Consider the following 20,730-nt stretch of genomic DNA (forward strand, 5'->3'; position numbering starts at 1 on the left):
GCCTTCTTTGCTATGATTCTTCCTTGGGTCTGCTTTTTTTTTTTTTTCATTCTAGGTCTCATCTCATCTAACTTGAGTCTCTTCTGCTGAGGATGCCTGTGGAGGAGACTCTTTCCGTTTTGATTTTAAGGGATTTGGTAGTCACCATTTAGGAAAGTTCTCATAGCTATCCATGATCTTTTGTTTATAGTTCCTAGCATCATTTCATAGACCTAATAACTAAGAGCCTTATCATTTGTGGTGGGATCATTGTATTAGTGGCTTAGTGCTCTTTCCGGAAGCTGCCTTCTAGAACATCATCCAGGCTGCAGAGCCCTCTGGTCTCCCTGGCAGTGGACTGCACTATGTGTGGCCTCCACACATGGCCTCCAGAGTGTCAGCCTCAGCACCTTCGGAGTCTTGCAGATGTGTCATTCTCTCTGAGGACACTCACTCAAGCCTCCTCTAACTCCCCTTCATTCTTGAGAGGTGGAAGGCCTCAGTATTTTAGTCGATTTTAGGACAGTGCAGTGGAGAGTGCACTGGTTTTGTGAGTTAGATGATCAGAGCTTTACTTCTGGCTCTAGTTCAAATGAAATGCTTCTAAGAAACTACTGAAATTTGAACAAATGTTGTCAGAATAGCCCCATATAACTACATCAGAAATAACTACCACAACACAAGCAGTTTTTATTTGTTAGTACCTGTTTTTAGCAGATAACCTCCAAGGAGCTTTCCTTATGTTCTTATTTTATCCTTTCAACATCCTAAGCAGTGTTTCTGTTTTACAGGTGTGGAAACAGGTTGGTGGTTCAGTAACTTGCTAGTAATTTTGGCAGAGCTGAGCTCTGCACTTGCTTTTACACCCTGAGTGCCTGTGGCCCCCTAGAAACCATAGTTTTGGGCAGATGATTTAAGCACTCAGGACAATATTGAATAACTGATAGCTTATTTTGGGGTTGTATCTAGTGACTCTTCTCTCTCTGGGTCTTGTATAGTTGCTGCCCCAAATGAGATACTTTGTGAAATCAGAGCAAAGCAGCTGTTTTGTGCACAGTGGGTCACAGTTTTTTAGTCCATGGTTGTATTTTCATTGTCTCCTACATGTAGTGCTCTGAATTTGGTCTGGAATTTTGTTTTTTGTTATTTGGGTATGTCCAGAGCTGCTTTCTAAAGAAGTTTGGGTGTCGCCCGGAGTTCACATGATGCTCTCTTCTTTGTTGGGTTAGGTTAGCAAGATTATGATATATTTCCTTTAGGGGGAAATCTATGGGTAAAATGTTCATACAGTTTTCAACACGCTGTATAAAAAATATGCTTCAGGAAAAAGGAGACTTGCTCAGGGAGTTGTCAGGTTTGAGAAGGTTCGAAACAGCAAATGGGAATATTCTATCTGTAATAGTGAAATAAACAGTGGCCTCTTGGGGGCAGAAGAAAAGTTTAGATTAGGCTTTTTTTAAAAATCATTTTTTTTTTTTTTTAAAAAAGCTTTTAAAAAACTTTTAAAGAATTTTAATAATTTTATTTTTAAATAGTTTAAAATTAACAAGAAGTTGAAATAATAGTGCCTGGTTCCTGTGTACCCTTCACCTAGCTTTCCCCAGCGACCATGTCTTACATTGTAAAAACCAGGAAATTGATGTGGGCGCAGTGCTGTCAACTCAGGTGCAGACCTTAATTCAGACATCACCAGCTTTTTCATATACTTTTTTTGGTGTGTATAGTTCTGTGAAATTTTATCACATGTGCAGATTTGAGTGAAATCACCACAGCCAGAACACAGACCTGTTCCATCACCGCAAAAAATCTCCATGTTACTCCTCACTCATCTCTCACTCTGCCCCAGCAACCACACACCTGTCCTTCGTCACTCTAATTCTGTCACTTTGAGGATTTTCTATAAATGGAATAATACAATATGCAACTCTTGGTGCTCGTACAGTGTTAAGAAATTGGGTGACAGGAGGGTAAGTGGCGGGTAGTGGCAGAAAATGGGACTGAAAAGGAGCTTTGGGTTTTAGATTCATGAGCGTGTGTGACTTCAGTCTTGAGACCATGTGTTGTCCCTGGTTGTTTTAAGCAGTGAAGGAAAACTGTGACCTTTGAGGAAGCTAAACCCTGCCAGCAGGGTGTAGGAAGGTCTTGAAGTGGGTGGGTCGGAGGCTCAGCTGCTGTGTGGGTGAGGGAGGGTGGGGTGGAAGGGAGTCAGCCAGAGGTGTGGCAGGGGGACTGCATGGAGAGGCATTTTGGAAGGAGGGGCATAGTTTGGATGTAGGTGTAAGCAGGGAATTGGGGTACAGGGGCTCCCAGCTTTGGAAATGGGAGAGAGAACACTGGTAACAATGGAACCCATGGGGAGAGTCAGGCAGATATAGAAGGATAAGAACAGCCAAGAGACAGGTTGGTAACAGGGCTACATCAGGCCGGCAAATAGGTTCCACCAGTGTGCCCAGCGTGGCGGGGTGACAGGGATTGGATTCTGAGGCTGAGTTCATCTCCAGGAAGAGAGCCTTGAAGTTTACTAGGGATGCTCGCCAAGTCTAGAAGAGGAGAAAGGGGCGCACACCTGCCACAGCCCCCTTCCTCATCCAGACCAGGCTGAACGCAAGTGTCTTCTCATCTGTTGCTGCAGGGATAGTGACGCGATGAGCAGTAGGCGTTAGAACACATCAAACTTTGTTCTTTTTTCTTTTCAGGGAAAAACAAAGTGAAAATCTTGGCTTCCACCCAGAGTGGTGTAGTGTGGTGTGACTATGCAAGTGGTACATCTGAAGCTAAGTGACTTTGAAAGTTGATCAGTAATGCCAAATGTATTTTTTATTGCCATAAGTGATCAAAAGAAAACAGTAATAGCCGTTCAGGTTTAAAAATGTAAAATACTTAAGTCATCATAGAACTATTTTAATGAATTCTCTTAAGGGATTATGAAAGACATTGAATTATTGTAGAAGCCTGAGCTCCATAAAGGCACAGCTTTGAAATTTCTCTAGTCTTGGAGAAGGAAGCAGGATGTTAAAACATGAATTTTCTCTTGAAAGCAATCCTCAAGGTGGAGGCAGCTTGCCCTCATTGTGCCATGTGGCAGTGTGACAACCACACATTTGTTTATTGCTCCTAGCTTGGAGCTTTGAGGAGAGGGGTAGGTGGTTGCCCTAGAAGTTCCATGTCATAAATCAGCAGGAAACTTCTGTGAAACCATTGATTCCAAATTCACCTGGGGGCACTTTCCCTGCCTTTTGGCTCTTCCCACATCCCCAAGCCAGGTGAAGGTTTTTTTGGGCTTGTCTGGGAAGGGGCTTAGAAGTATTTTCAGAAGCCAGGGTTGTTCCTGGGAATATTGATCTGGGGAAATACATTTTCTACTAATTTTAATCTGTTTTTAAGGATCCTGAACTTTATATCATTAAATATAACAAATATCCTTGTTTTTTCTAAATTGTGTAATATAAAATAAATGAGACAAAGTGTGTAAGTCTGCAGGAAAAGCCACAGTGTAGCTGACTGAAGTGTAAAGAGACAGATGGCCTGGTGTTGTCATGATGAGTGATGAAAGAGACAAGAAAATGAAGCCACCAGATGTAAGAAACCAAGTGACATTTCTCTAAGGCTTTCACTTCACCACGAGGCTCCCCCAAGTGGGAGCTGGGCTGTTTCTTGACATAGATGGTAAAGATTTTGAGGGAACTAGAAAGTTGTGATTAAAGAAGAAACATCAATATTTGAATGCTTTCTATTGCAGACATTGCACTAGATATGTCAGGTACCATGATTGGTAGATGCTAGATCGCAGCTCCTGGTTGCTTTTAGTCCTTTCGAGAGATACTGTTATTTCTATTATTATTTCTCTATCTCTCTAACTCTTCCCTCAGAGGAGGAAACGAAAGATTTATGAATGTCGAGTAGCTTATGGGGTCACGTAGTTTAGTACACATCCATCCTGAGAAGCCGTTCTTCCTTCTTTGCCTTAGAATGATGATGTCCTAGCACAGTTGGGTGAATGGAAAGTTGCACTGGGCATGTAACTGATATTTTTGAGTGAGGAGTCTGGGACCAGAGGAGTGGGATGTTTATGCGTAGGTAGCACCTGCCTCCCTCCCTTCCAGCCTCATTGCTTTAGGAAAGGGAAGTGTTGGGAGGGTCCTGACCTTTCCCTGCTTCAGAGAAGGCTTGAGCTACTATTTGCCCTGACTCCTGCCTGGTGACAGCTGTGACTTCAGCAGCCAGGTCTTGCTGCCTTTCAGGCATGTTGGGTAGGGTGAAGGGCCCTAGGCCTTTCTAATCTAGGGTGATGACTGGTGCTTAGTTCAGCCTAAACCTTTCAGAAAAGAAAATTTTCAAGATGGTTGGCAGAATGGTACCTTTTCTACAAAGAAAATCTGCTTTCCTTAGAAAACAGATTCTGACAGCAGAATCTTGAAGTCCCTTTTTGAAATAGGCATTGATTTTCTTATGGCCATGGGTGCTACAATGCCTGGTAATGAGCTTATTCAAGAGTTGCCAAACGGCAAGGAACCCTACTTGTTTAATGCCTTGCTGTCATCATTTAGCAGATGTCTTCATTCTTGCCAGGCACAATTTTAGCCCAGTTTATAGTTATTAACAGCGACAAAGCTGGGGAATGGTACACCACGCTTGAGCAGATGCGAGACAAAGCAACTGCCACGAGCTTTACAGGTGCAGACTCCAGGAAAAGGGCTTTGGGGAAGATAGTTCAGCAGTAGTGAAAACAGCTGTTTCTAAGCTGTCTTAGATCAGGCAAAAGAAAGGTCAGGCAGTTTATTAAAACCTCCCGTCCGGAGTGTAGAACACCTGTTGCACCCACTCAGCCGCCTCCCCGCCCTGAAATGGGTTCTTTTCTCCTGTAGTGATCACCGAATTCTGTTGAATCTTGTGTATTATTATGTAACAAATCATCCCAGAACTTTGTAGCCTAAAGTAATTATTTAGTGTTTCTGTAGGTTTTGCTTGGGCTCACTCATGTGTCTGCAGTTGACTGGAGAGTTTTATTGGCCTGGGCTTAGTAGGGACAGCTAAGATACTGGGCATCTCTCTCCATGTCTGCAGTTGGCCTGGGTGTGTGGCTACCACCTTGGTTCTCAAAAGTGTGGTCCCTGGGCCAGCAGCATCTCTCTCACCTGGATGCTCTTTGATTCTTGGGCCCTACACCAGATCTGCTAACTCAGGATCTCCAGGGTGGGGCCAAACAGTCTGTTCTTTCAAGCTCTGCAGGTGATTCTGATGCTCCTAAGACTTGAGAATCACCGCTTCTGAGTATTAAAGCTCTCAACACCTCTTCTTACTCTTATTACCGTTCCTTCCTTCTAGGCTTTCTGTCTCTCTAAGTTAGGATATTGTTTGTAGTGTCTGCTCTGTATCTTGTTTGTGTCATTGTAAGGCTGGGGTTTTCTTACTGCTCTCAGGACTCTTATGGACCATCAGCCATTGTGCCAGGCACATTGGTGTAGGGGTGAGTAAGATATATTCTCTGAATGCCCTCAGTTTATAGTCCAGCAAAGGAGGTGGTGTGCTATGGGAGGTCAGCCAGTTCAGCAGGGGAAATGATGAATTCATGTGTACATGTTGAGCTTGTGATGTCCTGGTAGGAAGAGGTCTATTAAGTAATTGATTCTAGAAGTTAAAACTCAAAAGGCAGGGTTGGAGGTAGTAATTTGAAAGTCTCCTTGTACATAATTCAAAACCGGTTTTCCTCAAGTGTGGTTATTCATCAGAATCAATTGGGGTCTTTTAAAACTGTGGGTTATGCACTCCATCCATCCCCTATGTCAGTGAGTGAGTGACATCTCTGAGTGTCCCAGGTGATTCTGACCAGCCAGCACGGGGAGCATGGTCCCAGATTGTGAAACTGTATGATAGCTTTGGGGAGAAGGAGTAGAAAAAAAACAGGAGGCCAAGTCTGGACCCTTGCAGGGATGCCTATGAACATGGGATGATGTAAGTAGAATCTGTGTGTGAAGAAGTTGCTGTACTATAGGGGGCTTAGAAGAAGATGAGTGGAGAGCGGGGTTGTAGATGCTAAGGGACTGGAGAGGTACTAGAGCACGACACCGCATCACTGGTGGCCAGAGCTGGAGCCAGACCGCGGTGGTGACCAGCAAGGGGGTGGGGCACTGGGCAGATCTGGATGACTTTCAGGGAACTTCAAAGGGAGGAGAACAAGAGGGAGAGCAGCTGGTGAAGCAATGTGTTTTTTTAAATTGTAATTTTAAATGAGAGAAACCTGAGCATGCTGCTCAGGGCTGAGAGGCAGTAGAGAGGGGCAACTGCAAGAGGGTTATTGCTGAAGCCACATCCTGGTGGAGAGAAGGATGGATTCAAAAGTCCACGTTTTAGGATTGGCCTTGAAGAAAAGGAGGGCCACACTCATTCATCCTAGAGGGAAGGAGGTAAGAGAAAGGATATGAAATTTGGAGTTTGTAGCTGCTGAAAGTAGATGTGGTTTCTCTCGTGTCCCTGTTTCTTGGTAATTCCAGAGTACATTTCTCACTTATTTTATACTGATAGGGTTGGTGGGTTTTGTAAGCTTTTATATTATTCAGTCTCAACATGGGGTCTCTGTGGTGTCAGTGAGCGGCCCATCCATGACTGCCATGACTGCCGTCTACTCTGTTCAAACTGCGGCTCCTCACGACCTCCACAGTGCAAATGGGCTGGCTGGGCGTTAGCAGTTCTCTTGTAAAGCACTGCTTAGGACTCCATGTGTTTCACCTTGGAAAGCAAGTTAGTGCCTATTGTTTTTCTGGAATCCTTTTCAAATCTTCTTGCCTTCCCTATACTTTTATTCCCTTTCCCATAATATTTCAGTTTTTTTGAAGGAGTAACGGACCTTAGGGCTGGCTTAGCATCCTCTTGCTCATGCCCAGTATTTCTGAAGGCAGGTATGCCTGGAGGGTAGGTGGCTCCTAGGGTCCTCTCTTACACTTCGGGGTTGTAGGCTGGTGCCATTGCATTTGTGCCTGGAAAATCCTTGTGGTGAGATGTGTAGCATTCCTAGCTCTCCTTGCTAAATGTCAGTATTGCCCCTCGGTTTGTGACAAACACCCCCTTATACTATTCCTTATACCACCCCCTTATGCCAGTTGAGTACTTAGCCGTTTACACATCTCTCTGGTCAGGGAGCTTTTAGGATGGGTGTTAGAGTCCCTACAGCTGAACTCCTTGGAAATGTGTACTGTGTGTGTATATTCAACTGACCTGGTTGATGTGAGCTTTGGGAAGTTATATCAAGGGCATAAGTTTACCTGACAAAATAAAACAGATTGCTTTTTCCCCCTGGGATCTGGTTAAATAAAATATGTAGGCTGGGGCAGTAGCCGTAAGTGAATATACATAGCACCATATTTGTTGGACTCTAAAATGTGACCTGCTGTGAAACAATTAAGTCAGGGTATAAATTTTTTTTCCCATGGCATGATATAGCTGGTTATGTTTTAATATGTACCAACCTGAATTTGGAAAATTTAGAGGGAGAATGGAGAGAAAAGTGGGAATTTTGCTTAGACAAGACTGATTTTTCAATAAATTATATAACATACAAATAAGTGTTTTGATTTTTATTTACTTTAATTATATGAATGCTGGAACCATTCCCAGTTTTTATAATATGCCTAATTGCGCACTGCTGTGTTTCTCAGTCTAATGCTCACCTGTAGGTGAGACTTAGAAATCTTTAAGTTCTGAATGTGAAAAACCATGGTCACAACCAGCCTGATTCTTAACTGAGGAGGGTGAATCAGTCGTTGAAAGACTGTGGTCTGTATGTTATAATTACAAGGAAAAATGCAGTTCCAGTATTGTGAGTTATTGAAGTTCCTCCTTTTTTTTCTCTCCTACAGAATCTAAAAGCAGATCCAGAAGAGCTTTTTACAAAACTGGAGAAAATTGGAAAGGGCTCTTTTGGTGAGGTATTTAAAGGCATTGACAATCGGACTCAGAAAGTGGTTGCCATAAAAATCATTGATCTGGAAGAAGCCGAAGATGAGATAGAGGACATTCAACAAGAAATCACAGTGCTGAGTCAGTGTGACAGCCCATATGTAACCAAATATTATGGATCCTATCTGAAGGTAAGGCTTAAAAATAAAAACACGATTTTCCATGATGCAGCACTTGACTGAGACACGAGCAGTGTTATGTGAAGGACTTCAGTAAATAGCACAGCAGGTTTTCAAAGGAAGGAGAAATAGTTTGACCTTTGCAGTCCAAAGAACCTGGCTTTGATAGTTTTATCATCTTAAATGCTACCTATAGAAATTATTTTTTGATAAAAATGTTTGATGTTGAAATTGCTTTTCCAACAAGAAAGAATATTTGTGAGTGAAAATTTGTCATCAAAAGTGCATTTCTTACTAACTTACAATGATAACTGTTAATCATCTAATTTTAGCATGGTTTATGATTAGAACTCATGCCAACCTAAGAATATTAGTCTTGATATTTTGGTTATTAAATGTGGTTTAATTTAATGCTGTTTTTAAAAACTGCTGCTGAGACTTGATAAGGTTGATTAGTGAGCAGTTTATCCACATTTGACTTAAAGATTCTAGGTAAGTAAATAATTACTTAAAAAAAATAGTAGTTGTAATACAACATTATACATTGACCTTGATCTTCACTCAGTTCTTTAAGTGGAAAAGAAAAGTATAATTGATTTTCCAGTCCTGCATGGGGCCATTTTAGATGTTGTAGGGTGAAAATGTTGTATTAATGAGGAAGTTTCAGACTGTACCTTGTGTTTCAAGTTCCATGACATAAGCCTGTTTTACTGAACTTAGAAATGTAGTGTTTTTCAAAATAAGGTTTTAGAAATCATAAGAATTGGTGAAAAAAATTCTAAAACTTCACAGGTAGAAAGAATAATTTTCTGAGGGAGGCAGCAATAAGTCCAGATGATGGAAGACCAGGCCTCCTCCTCTCCTGGGTTTGTCCTCTGATTTCTCCAAATGGCTGCTTGCAGCCTACTCCTTGGTGAGGGGGATAGTGCGGGCTTTCATTTTGTGGAAACATGATAATCTGTAAGTGCAAGGATGGAAATTTTGAGAACTATTGATTCACTAAATGAATCTTAAAAGGAAATCAAAATTGAGTAATAATCCTATTTTTTTCATAGCCTAAAGGATGTTGTAGGTCAAATGCAGCATTTTGAAAAGGAAAAAATGTTTTGGAGTCAGATGTCTTGGACTTGAATCTTACTTATCTTGGTGTGCAGCCTTGAGCAAGTTTTTATATATTTTTTTATTTTTAAATTAACTTTCCTCCTTTCTCATTTGTAAAATGGAAAATTATGGAATATACCTCATTTATGCAAAGATTAAATGGAATTGTGTGGAAGTACCTGGCGTGTCGTAGGTACTTAATGAGTATTAATTTCCTTCCTTAATGGATTGAATTTATTCATACCTCATCTCTGAAATTACCTTACAATGAAGGACATATCCAACTGAGGTCAAAGCCAGGAGGAAGAAGTGTGCCAACCATAACAATGAATGTTACTGTGGAGGTACAGCCAGTTTGGTCGTGACAGGGCACTGTATGTTTTATCATTCTCATGATCCAGGAGGAGAACTCATGCGACTCCCACACATGAGAGCAAAGGTCTTCTTGATGTTAAATTATTGAGAACAAATGTCTGGAGAAACTCAACTTGAACTCTGTCTGCTATATCACTTAATATCCTCTGTGAAATTACTTCAACAATGGTTTTTAGTAAATTCAGAGTTGGGTTTGCCAGCATGTGGTATGCTACCGTTGTATTTTAATATGAATTATGGTACCTTTGGCAAAGGAGATGTGGAAGATCCTCAAATTTTTAATGGTTTATATTAGCTAATATTTATCTGTGAAAATTAAGAGTCAGTGGTTCAAAAGTATCTTCAACCTCAGCTCCTCAGTGGAAATTTTACTGCATGCGGAAATAGATTGCTCTGTAGTGGCCAAACATGGTGTTACCTTGACTGTACGTATTTAGAGATTGCATCTGGTATTTCCTTTAATGGCCCGAGTCACTAATTCTAGAACATACATTCCAAGTCAGCTTAACCTTGATCTAGAGTTGCCCAGTGAATTTCTTTAGTTAACATAATGTGAACTGCTGGAATAACCCCCTAAATTTATAATGGCTGAAATATGCTCATTTATTTCTTGCTCACTGGTAGCCCTGATTTCTGGCACTTTTCCTCCAAGCGGTGATTGAGGAATCCAAGTTCCTTCTAGTTGCTCTTCCTCCCGTATTCCACACATAGTCGTGCTTGTCTACCTGCAGTCATTGTGGGGGCAAAAAAGTGGAGGCTCCTGTGTAAAGTTTTCATGTGCCCAGGCCTAGACAGAGATCACATTATTTCTCCCCACATTGCCTTGGTCAGAACTCAGTGACATGACCACACCTAACTCAGGAGAGGCTAGGAAATATCATCTAATCATGTGCTTCATGGAGGAAGAAATGATATTCTTTGGCCCCAGGGAAGACCCTCAATAATGAGCCAGAGGCAGCTCTTCCATGATCGAACAGCACCTAAAAGAGGGGGTTGAAGCCTAAGAAAAAAGAAGATAGGAAAGCGCTTCGGGAGGGCATGCGGGAGGGCATACAGTCACTGCTGCAGCCCCGAGTTTATTTAGCACAGCCTTTATATAAGTTTTTGGATACAGTAGCAGAGTACGATAGCAAAGCACAGAGTACAAATAGCAAAGTACAGAGTACAGTGGCAAAGCACAAAGTACATTACCATAGGAATGCTGACATTTACATAAGTTCCTATATATCCTTCCCTCAGGGCAGAACATCCTTTTCTGGGCTGTAAAACATTCCACTATCTTAAAAGGGTTTCTTTATGATGCAGGTCTCCCCACCGGGGTCAGTAATGTTTAAGTTAACATCTTGCTTCCTTGAACCATTGTTAAGCAGTCTCGGCAGCTGCTTCTTGGCTATCAGCTACGTGACTTCTTCAGTGTCTCTTAATGGCTCCCGACAGTAGGCTTATGAAGTTTGAATTGGTATAGTCCTACTTGTCAAGATACAAATTAAATTGACGTAAGTCAGATGGGTCTTTGACACAAAGTTGAAAATGACTGTGGTTTATGTGGTTTTTGTTCCTCTTTAAAAAAAAAAAACTCCCTATAGTGGTCTGTCAGAGGTAATAGTCTTCGTTCTTTAAGTGATGATGGGAGAGAGAGGGCCTTTGAGTTTCACCTTGGGGGACTTCTACATAGCAAGATTGAGCAAAGAAGAAAATAGTTCCTTTATTGCTGGGTTAGCATTAAAAGGTCATATAGTTAATGTTTTGGTTTCAGTCATTTGATCTAGAAAAAGAAAAACAATAGGTAAGTGGTCTAAATGTATTATTGAATCTTACTGAAGATCAGGGGAGTGGAGTTGATTTTGACTATGTAGCTATGATCAAATAACAGAATTGCTTTATAGCATGTCCCCTTCCTCCCCCCAAAAAAAATTAAAAGCAAAAACAATGACAATAATTTAGGGAAGAGAGGGAATAGCACAATAGTTATGATTTATTTCGATGAACCTGAGGCCTGGAAAGATCTTAAAAATTATCACATACCATAGAGGAACTTCATTTGTTGTAGTTTAGTTTTTACTTTTTGGGAACTTAAACCTTCTAGACTACTTAACCAGAAGCCTTCAAGTCCCAACCATTATAGCTCTAGAGTTTTCTTCCACGGGAATACCATCCACAAGATCATAATGAACTCTGTGTATGTGTTTGAAGGTGGTTTGGGTAGTGCGCCGGAGCAGAGAAGTTTGGGTTTTCATTGGGTAATGAAGACATAATAAGATCATGACAAAGGACAGCGTGGTGTTAAACAGGATTCTAAGCCTGTTTTCTTTTTATGCAGCATTGGCAAGTGCTACTCATTCCCTTCAGCAATATAAATCTCAAGCTTTTTTGTTCTATTGAGATTGCCCGGCTATTAAAATCTCCACTTAGTGATTCATTTAGAGTTAAAGCTGGGATTTTTAGTCAGATCTAAGGTACTTAACTATCTGGATGTTCTTCAGGCTGCTGGCTTTCTCAAGGATAAAATGCAGATAAATAAACTTAGAGGATTACTAATAAAGATTGAGATCATAGGTAGTGTGCCTGACGTGCATAGGTGATTTTTAGCAAATGATAACAAAAATTATTTTTTTAATGAGAAAAGTTATCTGTGCCAAATGACTCAATATTCATGAGTCTTAAAAACAGATTATTAACATGCTAAAAGCTAGGGTTATTTTCTTTTACAACAGATTTTGTACTCAAACATCAAGCCAGTTTAGCCTTAGCAAATCAGGTGCAAGGCAAAAAAAAAACCATAACAAAAAAGTCGTTTACCAAACCTTGTCTTAGTTATTTTTGTAGTATCAGCATTAAGGAAACATGTCCATGGAGTGAGTTGTTGTCTGATTATGAATGTAGATCCTTGATTGAAGAGTAACTTTTTTTCAGTTCCTAAAAACTTTTAGGGTAGTTTTACCCTTCAGATTCTAGACAACTAATATGGGAACGTCCCTTGATGAATTTTAGAAAACTAAGTGTTCTATATAAGTATACTTTATTCTGGTAAAGGGTTGATTATGGGGTGTGTAAGTTATATTCTTTTGACTTCTGAGTCATCTTCCCCCCACCCTTTTCCAAAGAGAGAATAGTATTCCTGATGAAATAAAAACACCAGTCATTTTACCCTTAGGAAAAGAAGGAAAATATTTATTTAAACGGTCGACATCTTTGTGAATGAGGCTCCTGGATAGGTTACCATCCACCCATGGTCTTCATTTGTGCCTCTTGTCTCAGCATGACTATTATTAACAGCTGCCCCCTTTGAGTTTCAGAGGCATCCAAGTTTAGACAACAAAATCAGTCTATTATACTTTATCTCCAGAAAAACAAAACAAAACAGTCTCTTGCCCATATTGTTTTATAATTTAATGATATTTTTCGCAGAGAAGAAATATTAGTATAGCAGCATGATAATGAACATATCTGTCAGGACATGTCTAAATTTTATTTTCACTCACACTTTTTTCCCAACTGCCCCGTGGCGTATCCTGCTCTTGTTTTGACTTTTGGTTTCAGACGTCAGTAGGAATATAGATGAATTTTTAGTCTAGGGAAGCATTTGAGTTCAGATATATGCTTGGTATATATACCCTCCTATACCTCAGGAATTCTTAGAAAAGCACACAGGTTCTTTCTCAATCATACCTTTCCTACACCTGAAGAAAGAGTCTGGCATATTCTTATTCAGGTGGAGAAAGTACGATACTCTTGGTATAGTTACATGGGAGGGGATTTGCAGCTCAGTTGGACTAACCAAATTTAAAGGGCCAGGGAGGAAAGTCCTGGTTCTCCCATACAGAGAAGTTCTTGTGCAGCCTGAGACATTTCTGCCATTGAAACAGAGAAGAACATGGGACCTCGGGGTCGAACCACCTAAGTGGAGTACTTGTACCTCTCTACCTCATGTTGACTGCCTTGTGTGTACCCTCTTGTACTAAGGATACATGTGGCTATTCTCGAGAGCTTTTTAGCTGTCATCACTGGGGTGGAGGTCAGTGCTCCTGGCATCTAGTGAATGGAGACCAGGAATGCTGCTACACACCCCGTAGTGCACAGGACAGCCCTCAAAGAAAGCATCGTCCAACCCAGGTATCCATAGTGCCACTGTTGAGAAAATACTGCCATCTGGGATGAATAGTGGTCTTTTGTCTCAGAAGACAGGTGTAAGTAACAATACTTCTAAGGCCAGGGTTTGGGACCCTTGGGATATTCCAAGAGTTCCAGAATAACCCATTTTGGACCAAGAGTCTTATATCAGAGTCTGCGGTTATGACTTCATGGTTTTTGTGGCCAGACCAAGTGTGAGCTTCATAAGCAGGTTGTGTCCAGACTTGGGGCAGTGATTTTACACTTTCCAGCCTTGTATGCTAGGCCGTGAAACCAGGGAATCTCAGATAGCGCTCTGGGGACAGTGATGTCTGAAAGATGCATTTCCGGGTTACTTTCGTTCTCATCTAAGAATGAAGGCTGTAGGTTTCCTCGGAACAGTTCTTGTTTACCTAAATATTGACTATGACCCTTTCCCGTCTGCTGTTCAATATACAGCAGTAGAAATTAATACTGGGCTGGTCTGCTTGCCTAGGGCTGTGGATCACCAAGGTGAGAGGGAGCATTGCCCCACTGAGGGGCATCTTCGTGAGTCTGTGATTCTTCCTTGAATACTTGTGGGCTTACTACAAAGCTAATGTTCCCCAAGACATTAGTTGATACCCTGGAGTAGTGCTGTATACCTGTTGGCCCTCACCCCTCCTAATATTTTGCATGTTTTCTAGCACACTGATGATGACCAAGGTTGGAAATAATTATTTTTTATTTTTGACCTTGGTCATTGGAATAATGTTAATGAATAAAATAGCAAATAAGATGCTGATATCTTGCTTTCTGTTTTTTATTTGTTTGTTTTGGTGGTTTTTAGACATGGTATGTCATTCTTAGAGGTAAAGCAGAGATCTCACTGTTGCCTCTGAGCTTTGGGCTAACTGCCTAGCCAATAAGATAGCCTGTTTTATTTCTTAAATCAACTCTTGGTCATTTTCTTATTATGTCTTATCCCCTTTTTTATTTATGGACATCAGATGATGATTAAGCTTGTTTTTATAGTTTTTAATTTGTGGAACAATCATCATTGATCTATGTAAGACCATTGTTCTAATCCATTTTATTATTTCATCTTTCATCTCTGCTGCCTCTTTTGTACTGCAGGTTTGGATATGTCTTAGGATATGTATGGCCTCAATAAATAAAACATTTTACTTACTATGTATGAGTTTATTTTTCCCTGCCACATAACGAATTCTAAAACTTTGAATGCAAAATTAACTTTTAGGGGAGGAGGGAGGTAGCTGGTGAAAGGGATCAAATATGTGGTGACAGAAGTCTGACTATGGGAGGTGAATACATAATGCAATATATATGTGCATATATATACGCCTTACTGGTAAATTGTACACCCGAAACTTACTGGATTTCATTAACCAATGTCACCATAAAAAAATTAAAAAAAAAATACTTCTCAAAAAAAAATTAACTTTTGGGTGTACAATTCTTATAGTCCTGTGCATTTTAATATCTGTACCTTTGGTTTGATTCTTACCATCACCACAAATAGGGTACAGAACAACCCCACATCTCAAAGAATTCCTAACCCATCACCCACCTCAACCCCTGGCAACCATTGATCCGTTTTCTGTCCCTATAGTTTTGCTTTTTCCAAGAGCGTTATATAAATGGAATCACACGCTTTTTGTTATTGGCTTCTTTCTGTTAGCATAACACATTTGGGATTCATCCATGTTTGTACATGTTTCGCTTTTTTGTTTTTATTGTTGAATGGTATACCATTGTATGGCTGTAACATACTGACCTATGGAAGGGCAGTTGCGTTGTTTCTAGATTTTGGCAGCTGTGAATAATGTTACCATAAACATTCATGTACAATTTTTGTATGAACATAAGCTTTCATCTCTAGGATAAATGCCTAGAGGTAGGATTGTTGGGTCATATGGTAAGTTTTAATTTCTATTAGGTGTATGCCTGGGAATGGAATTGTTGGGTCATGTATAATTCTTATATTTGACCTTTTGATGACCTGTCGGACTGTTTGGGAAGCACCTGAACCATTTTACTTTCCCAGAAGCAGTGAATTGAGGGTGCCAGTTCTCATATCCTCATTAAATTTACTATCTTTTTGATGATAGCCATCCCTGGTGGGTGGGAAATGGTATATCATTGTAGTTTTGGTTTGCATTTCTCTCATGGCTAATGATGTTGAGCATGGTTCTTGTACTTCCTTGTCAACATTGTTATAAAACTATATAACTTTCCAGTTTTTCCCACTCTTTTTAAAACCTTTATGCAATATTTAAACAAGCAGAAAAACAGTTCACTCATTTCTTCCACCCTCTACCACCTGCCTTTTGCAGCCACCAATCTGTTTTCTGTATCTATAAGCCTTTTTTTTTTTTTTTAGGATTCCACGTAGGAGAGAGATCATATGGTATTTGTCTGACTTATTGGGATGATGCTTTTGAAGTACATTCATGTTGGTAAATGGCAAGATTTCCTTTTTTAGGGATGAATATTATTTGTGTGTGTGTTTGTGTATAAGTTTCTTTATCCATTCGTCCATCAATGAACAGAAGTTGCTTCGCTATTGTAATTAATACTACAGTGAATATAGTGGTGCATATATCTTTTCGAATTAGTGTTTTTGTTTTGGATAACTAAAAGTGGAATTGGTGTATTATATGGTAGTTCTATTTTTATTTTGAAGAACCTCTGTACTGTTTTTTATAGTGTTTACACCTGTTTATATTCCCACCAACAGTGTACATACATTCTGTTTTTGCCACATCCTTGTCAATATTTATTTGTTGTCTTTTTGGTAGTAGCCATTTTAACAGATGTGAGGTGGTATCTTATGATTTTGATTTGCATTTCTCTGATAGTTAGTGATATTGAACATCTTTTCATGTGTCAGCTGGCCATTTGTATGTCTTCTTTGGAAAAAATGTCTGTACAGATCTTCTCATTTTTGAATTGTTTGCATTTTTGCTGTTGAATTGTTTGAGCTCTCTATTTTGGAAATTACCCCTTATCATGCATGATTTGCAACTATTTCCTCTTATTCTGTAGGTTACCTTTTTATTTTATGGTTGATTTCCTTTGGTGTACATCAACTTTTTTCCACTCACATAGGTATAATATAGGATTTTATTACACTTATTTGCATTTCTACTATTAATAGTAAGTTTGAACATTTCATATATTCTTAGCTCTTAAGATTTTCTACTCTGTTGAATTATTCGTATCTTTTGTGAAGTTTTCCATTGGATTTCTTGTTTGTAGAGTTCAGTATGTGTTACTGATTTTTTAAAAATCGGTTTTTAGATATCACAAGTATCTTCTCTGACTCTGTTGTTCTGCTTTCAACTTTGAGGTGTCCTTTGATGAAATAAATCCTTAATTTTAATGTAGTTAAATACATCAATTTTTCACCTTTTGATTTTTGCTTTTGGGATCCTATTTAAGAAATTCACTAGTTCCCTAAGGTTAAAAAACTAAAAAAAATCCCCCCCCCCGGTAGCTTTTAAATGGAAAAGCTTTTTATATTTGATCTTTGGTTTGTAGTATGAAGTAGGGATTTTATTTTTCTCTATGTAGTGGGATAGGTTTTCAGTTACTATTTTATAAATAATCCTTTCTCCACTCATGTATGATGCTGTATCACATCACAGTCTCATATTTAGGCTTGTTTCTGGATTTTCTGTTCTGTTTCTAGGCCAGTATCATTCATGTTTTCTCTTTGTGTTTATTATTATTATCTCGGTGTTATTCTGAGTCTTAATATCTGGAAGCGGTAACTCTCTTCACCTCTGCCCATATACATACAAAAACTTTTGCTACTTTAAAAAAAATGCATGAGGTCTTTGAAGACCTTTTTCTTCAATATAAGATTTAGAATGTACATTTTCTGTTTTAAATCCTACAGAAATTTAAAAATTGATTTTTTTAAAATTTACATATTTAAAACTTACATATTAAACCATTCATCTTTGAACATTGAATGCATAGTCATTTTTTTTGTTTAGGTTGTCTCTTGTGAGCTTTAATAAAGTTAAAAATTTGCCTCACCTGGATCTGGTGGATTCATAAAAGAGTTCCTAGACACAGCTTTTCATTGTTATTTTAGTAATGGATTTTTGGATTGGTTATTACTTAGTTAAGGGAATGGTGATGATTTTTTTTGCATTGCTTCTGGTGCTCTTGCTCTGAACTCTTTTTAGTTTTTTATCTGTATGTTCATATCTACAAATGATAGTTTTCTGTCTTCTCTTCCATTCTTATCACAATCTTATGTGTTAGTTTCAGCCATAGCCTCTAGTACTATGTTGATTATGTAGTAATAGGAAGAATATGCCTGTTTTGTTCTTAATCATAAAGAAAATGTATCTTAAATTTTGCTTTTAATAGATATGATTTTACTATAGAATATTGGTGTGTAACCTTTTATTTAAAATTAAAGATGTCTGCTTCTGTTCTTAATTAGAGATTTATATATTTTTAAACAAAACAACCATAGCGTGCGCACACACGTGTGTGTGTGTGTGTGTGTGTGTGTTTGTGTGTATTTTTTTCTCCCCTGTAGTTTTAAAGATAGTTGTGATTTTTCTCTTTCAGTTTTGGTGCAGATAGGTGGCAATTGGCTAGATCTAAGGTGTGCCCTTTCTGACTTCTAATAAAGAAAATTGGCATCATAGAGTGAGGAAAGTATTTTCTAGTTGATTTTGCTAAGGAGACCAGAGAATTGGCTTTATTAGTTAAGAACTTTATCATCCTCTTTTTAGGTAATTTCTTAGGTCTGCAGTTTTGCACAGTGCTCACAGATCCAACAGAGAAGTAGAACTTGACCTAGCTTTGGACAATAGGCAGTTGTGAAGTCCCATCACTGATTTCCTCCTGGTTTTGAGTTAGGAGGGATGCTCAGGCAGAGAATTTTAGCCAGCTGTTCAGTTGATCACCGAATTATTTACACACATCTGTGCTGACAGTTCTGCATCTTAGCTCCTAAATGTTCTCTGGGTTCTTGATGTGGTGGACTGACCTGGCTTGAAGCAAATAAACTGAAACCACCGCACACTGGTTTGTGTGTTGAGTTTGAGGAGGTGTTTTCAGTTTGTGGAAAGTTTTTGTATTTGGAATTGATGAGATGGGATTAATTTTGGGGTGATACCTGGGTGGATTTTTCTCCTTCAGAATTGTTCAGATGGAGTCTGGGAGAGATTGTGGATGGTCATCGTTTATGTGTTGGCAGCTTGGAATGATTTTTCCCTTTCCTGGGGACTGTCTAAGACAAACTTTGGAGTATTGAAAGTGGCAAGTGGCTGTGGGAGGAAGAAAGGATTTTGTGTGGCTTGGATTGTCATGGTGAGCCACACAGTTCTTTATGTTTTTGAATTTATGGTAATACTAAGTATTCTTCATACATTGATTTTAAATTCTACTTTGGTACTTTTTTCCTCTGCATTTTGGGCCAGGTAGGTTTGTGGAATAATGCATCTTCCGCTTGACTTGGAATAGACGTTTTGGGATTGGGGGAAATGGTCTGCAAATTTGGTTTTGGGAAATACAAAAGAGCTAGAGAAGAGACTTAAGTTAGAAAATAGGGGAAGACTGCCTCTACCCATCACTTTTTGTAGCCATTCTTGATCCTAAGCTCTAGAGATGTGGAGACCTCTCTCTGAAGATCTAGTCCTGGCTCTGAATTAAAACAGCAGTGTAGTCACCTAATCTTGGACCTGTGGCCTCATTGCAGAATAATGAGATTGATTGGACATGTTTTCTTTTCAGTTCCTGTCAGTCTCTGATTTATCTTAGCTTGCCATTTAATATGTATTTCTTGTGCACAGAGAAATTAGAATCATAGATTGTTAGAGCAGGAATGGACATTGGAGGCCCCCAGCCCATGCTTTTTATTCTCTAGATTAGAAAACCAACCTTGGAGAAGTTAAGTGATTTCATATTTTCCTAGTAACACAGGGTCGATAGTTGATTGAGATTCAGTGCTGGAGGTTCCTCGTCCCTGGTCCACCATTGGCTTCCCTGCACTTGACTGTTACCCTATCAGATATTTCTCCCCCTTTTGCCATTTTTGGAGTGTCTGCTCTGTGCCACCATTGTCCTGGGGAATCTGGCACCTGCTTACGTGCGAACACTCTGCTTGCATGTGGCCATTGAGAGACCACTGGAAACTTGAGCAAATTAGCCAGACAGTGGCCCTGCAGGCTCTTAGCCCAAAGCCATCATTTCATACTTGCCTTGAATCTGAGGCTGTTAGGTATCATCTTCAAAAGAACATGTTGTTCTAGTGTTGAATTTTTATTTATCTCCACCTTATTTCTTATGTAGTTCAACAGTAGAAATTCTTGCCTAGCATGTATAAATGGTTTTATTCAACCTTCATTGCAAAGATAATGTTCACCCCATATGTATAGAATGAATGGATTTGAATTTGTTCCGGTAGCTATGGCTTACTTCAACCTAGATTCAGAAGCCTAGCCAATGCCTAAATTCTTTCCTGTGTTGCTGCGAAATTGACTCCCTGGCATATGGGGAGCTGCTTCGGCACCATGGTTGGCTGTCACATGAGCTCATGTAGGGCAGCCCTTGTCCCTCTGGCTCCTTTGCTTATACTCAGTCTTTGCCAGAATCCCATTTTGGTTTTGTGGTCCTGTAGTTTTCTTTGTTAGTGTGTCCTCCTTATCCCCTCACCTGTGGATGGTTCTGTGGTGGCCCATAAAACAATCTGGCAGAGGTAGCATTCCTTCTCCTTGTAGCCTTTCCAGTTATAAATTAGCAAACTTGCTTTCTGCAGAAATGAGTTCTTCCTGACAACTTGTTTGCTTGCTCTTCACCCTTCTTAGGGCAGGTCTTTTGTGGTTACATTGCTTTTTTGTCTGACAGTTGAGACCCATTAGGCTCTGAAGGATTGACTTAAGCGGAGTTAGTTCCTGGTCATTTCAGGAGTGGGTGAAGCAGTTTAGATGTTTGCCTTTTGAAAATCTACGAGACCTACAAGTTTTATGGATATGTTGGAGAGTCCTTTTATCTCTTTTGTGATGGTTCTTCTTTAGAGAAGTAAATTAATTTGTAGGTGACTTTTCTCCATCTTACTTCGCTA

At 39.6% G+C, this 20,730-nt stretch overlaps 1 protein-coding gene across 3 annotated transcripts in view; it reads left to right on the forward strand.

Moving 5' to 3' along the window:
• STK24 (serine/threonine kinase 24) overlaps positions 1-20,730 on the forward strand; it is a 104,345-nt gene that overhangs the window by 33,908 nt on the left and 49,707 nt on the right. Inside the window, exons 1-2 of one of the 3 annotated variants that reach the window (XM_016123134.2) lie at positions 5,013-6,383; positions 7,833-8,063. In XM_016123134.2, the coding sequence (XP_015978620.1) occupies positions 6,306-6,383; positions 7,833-8,063 (309 nt within the window). In that variant the 5' untranslated portion in view covers positions 5,013-6,305. Of the gene's footprint in view, positions 1-5,012; positions 6,384-7,832; positions 8,064-20,730 lie in introns of those variants that run through there. The other 2 variants (XM_016123135.2, XM_016123137.2) reach the window with 2 other exon arrangements.

The sequence above is a fragment of the Rousettus aegyptiacus genome, unplaced genomic scaffold (assembly GCF_014176215.1).
Source record: "Rousettus aegyptiacus isolate mRouAeg1 unplaced genomic scaffold, mRouAeg1.p scaffold_m13_p_11, whole genome shotgun sequence".
NCBI lineage: Eukaryota > Metazoa > Chordata > Mammalia > Chiroptera > Pteropodidae > Rousettus > Rousettus aegyptiacus.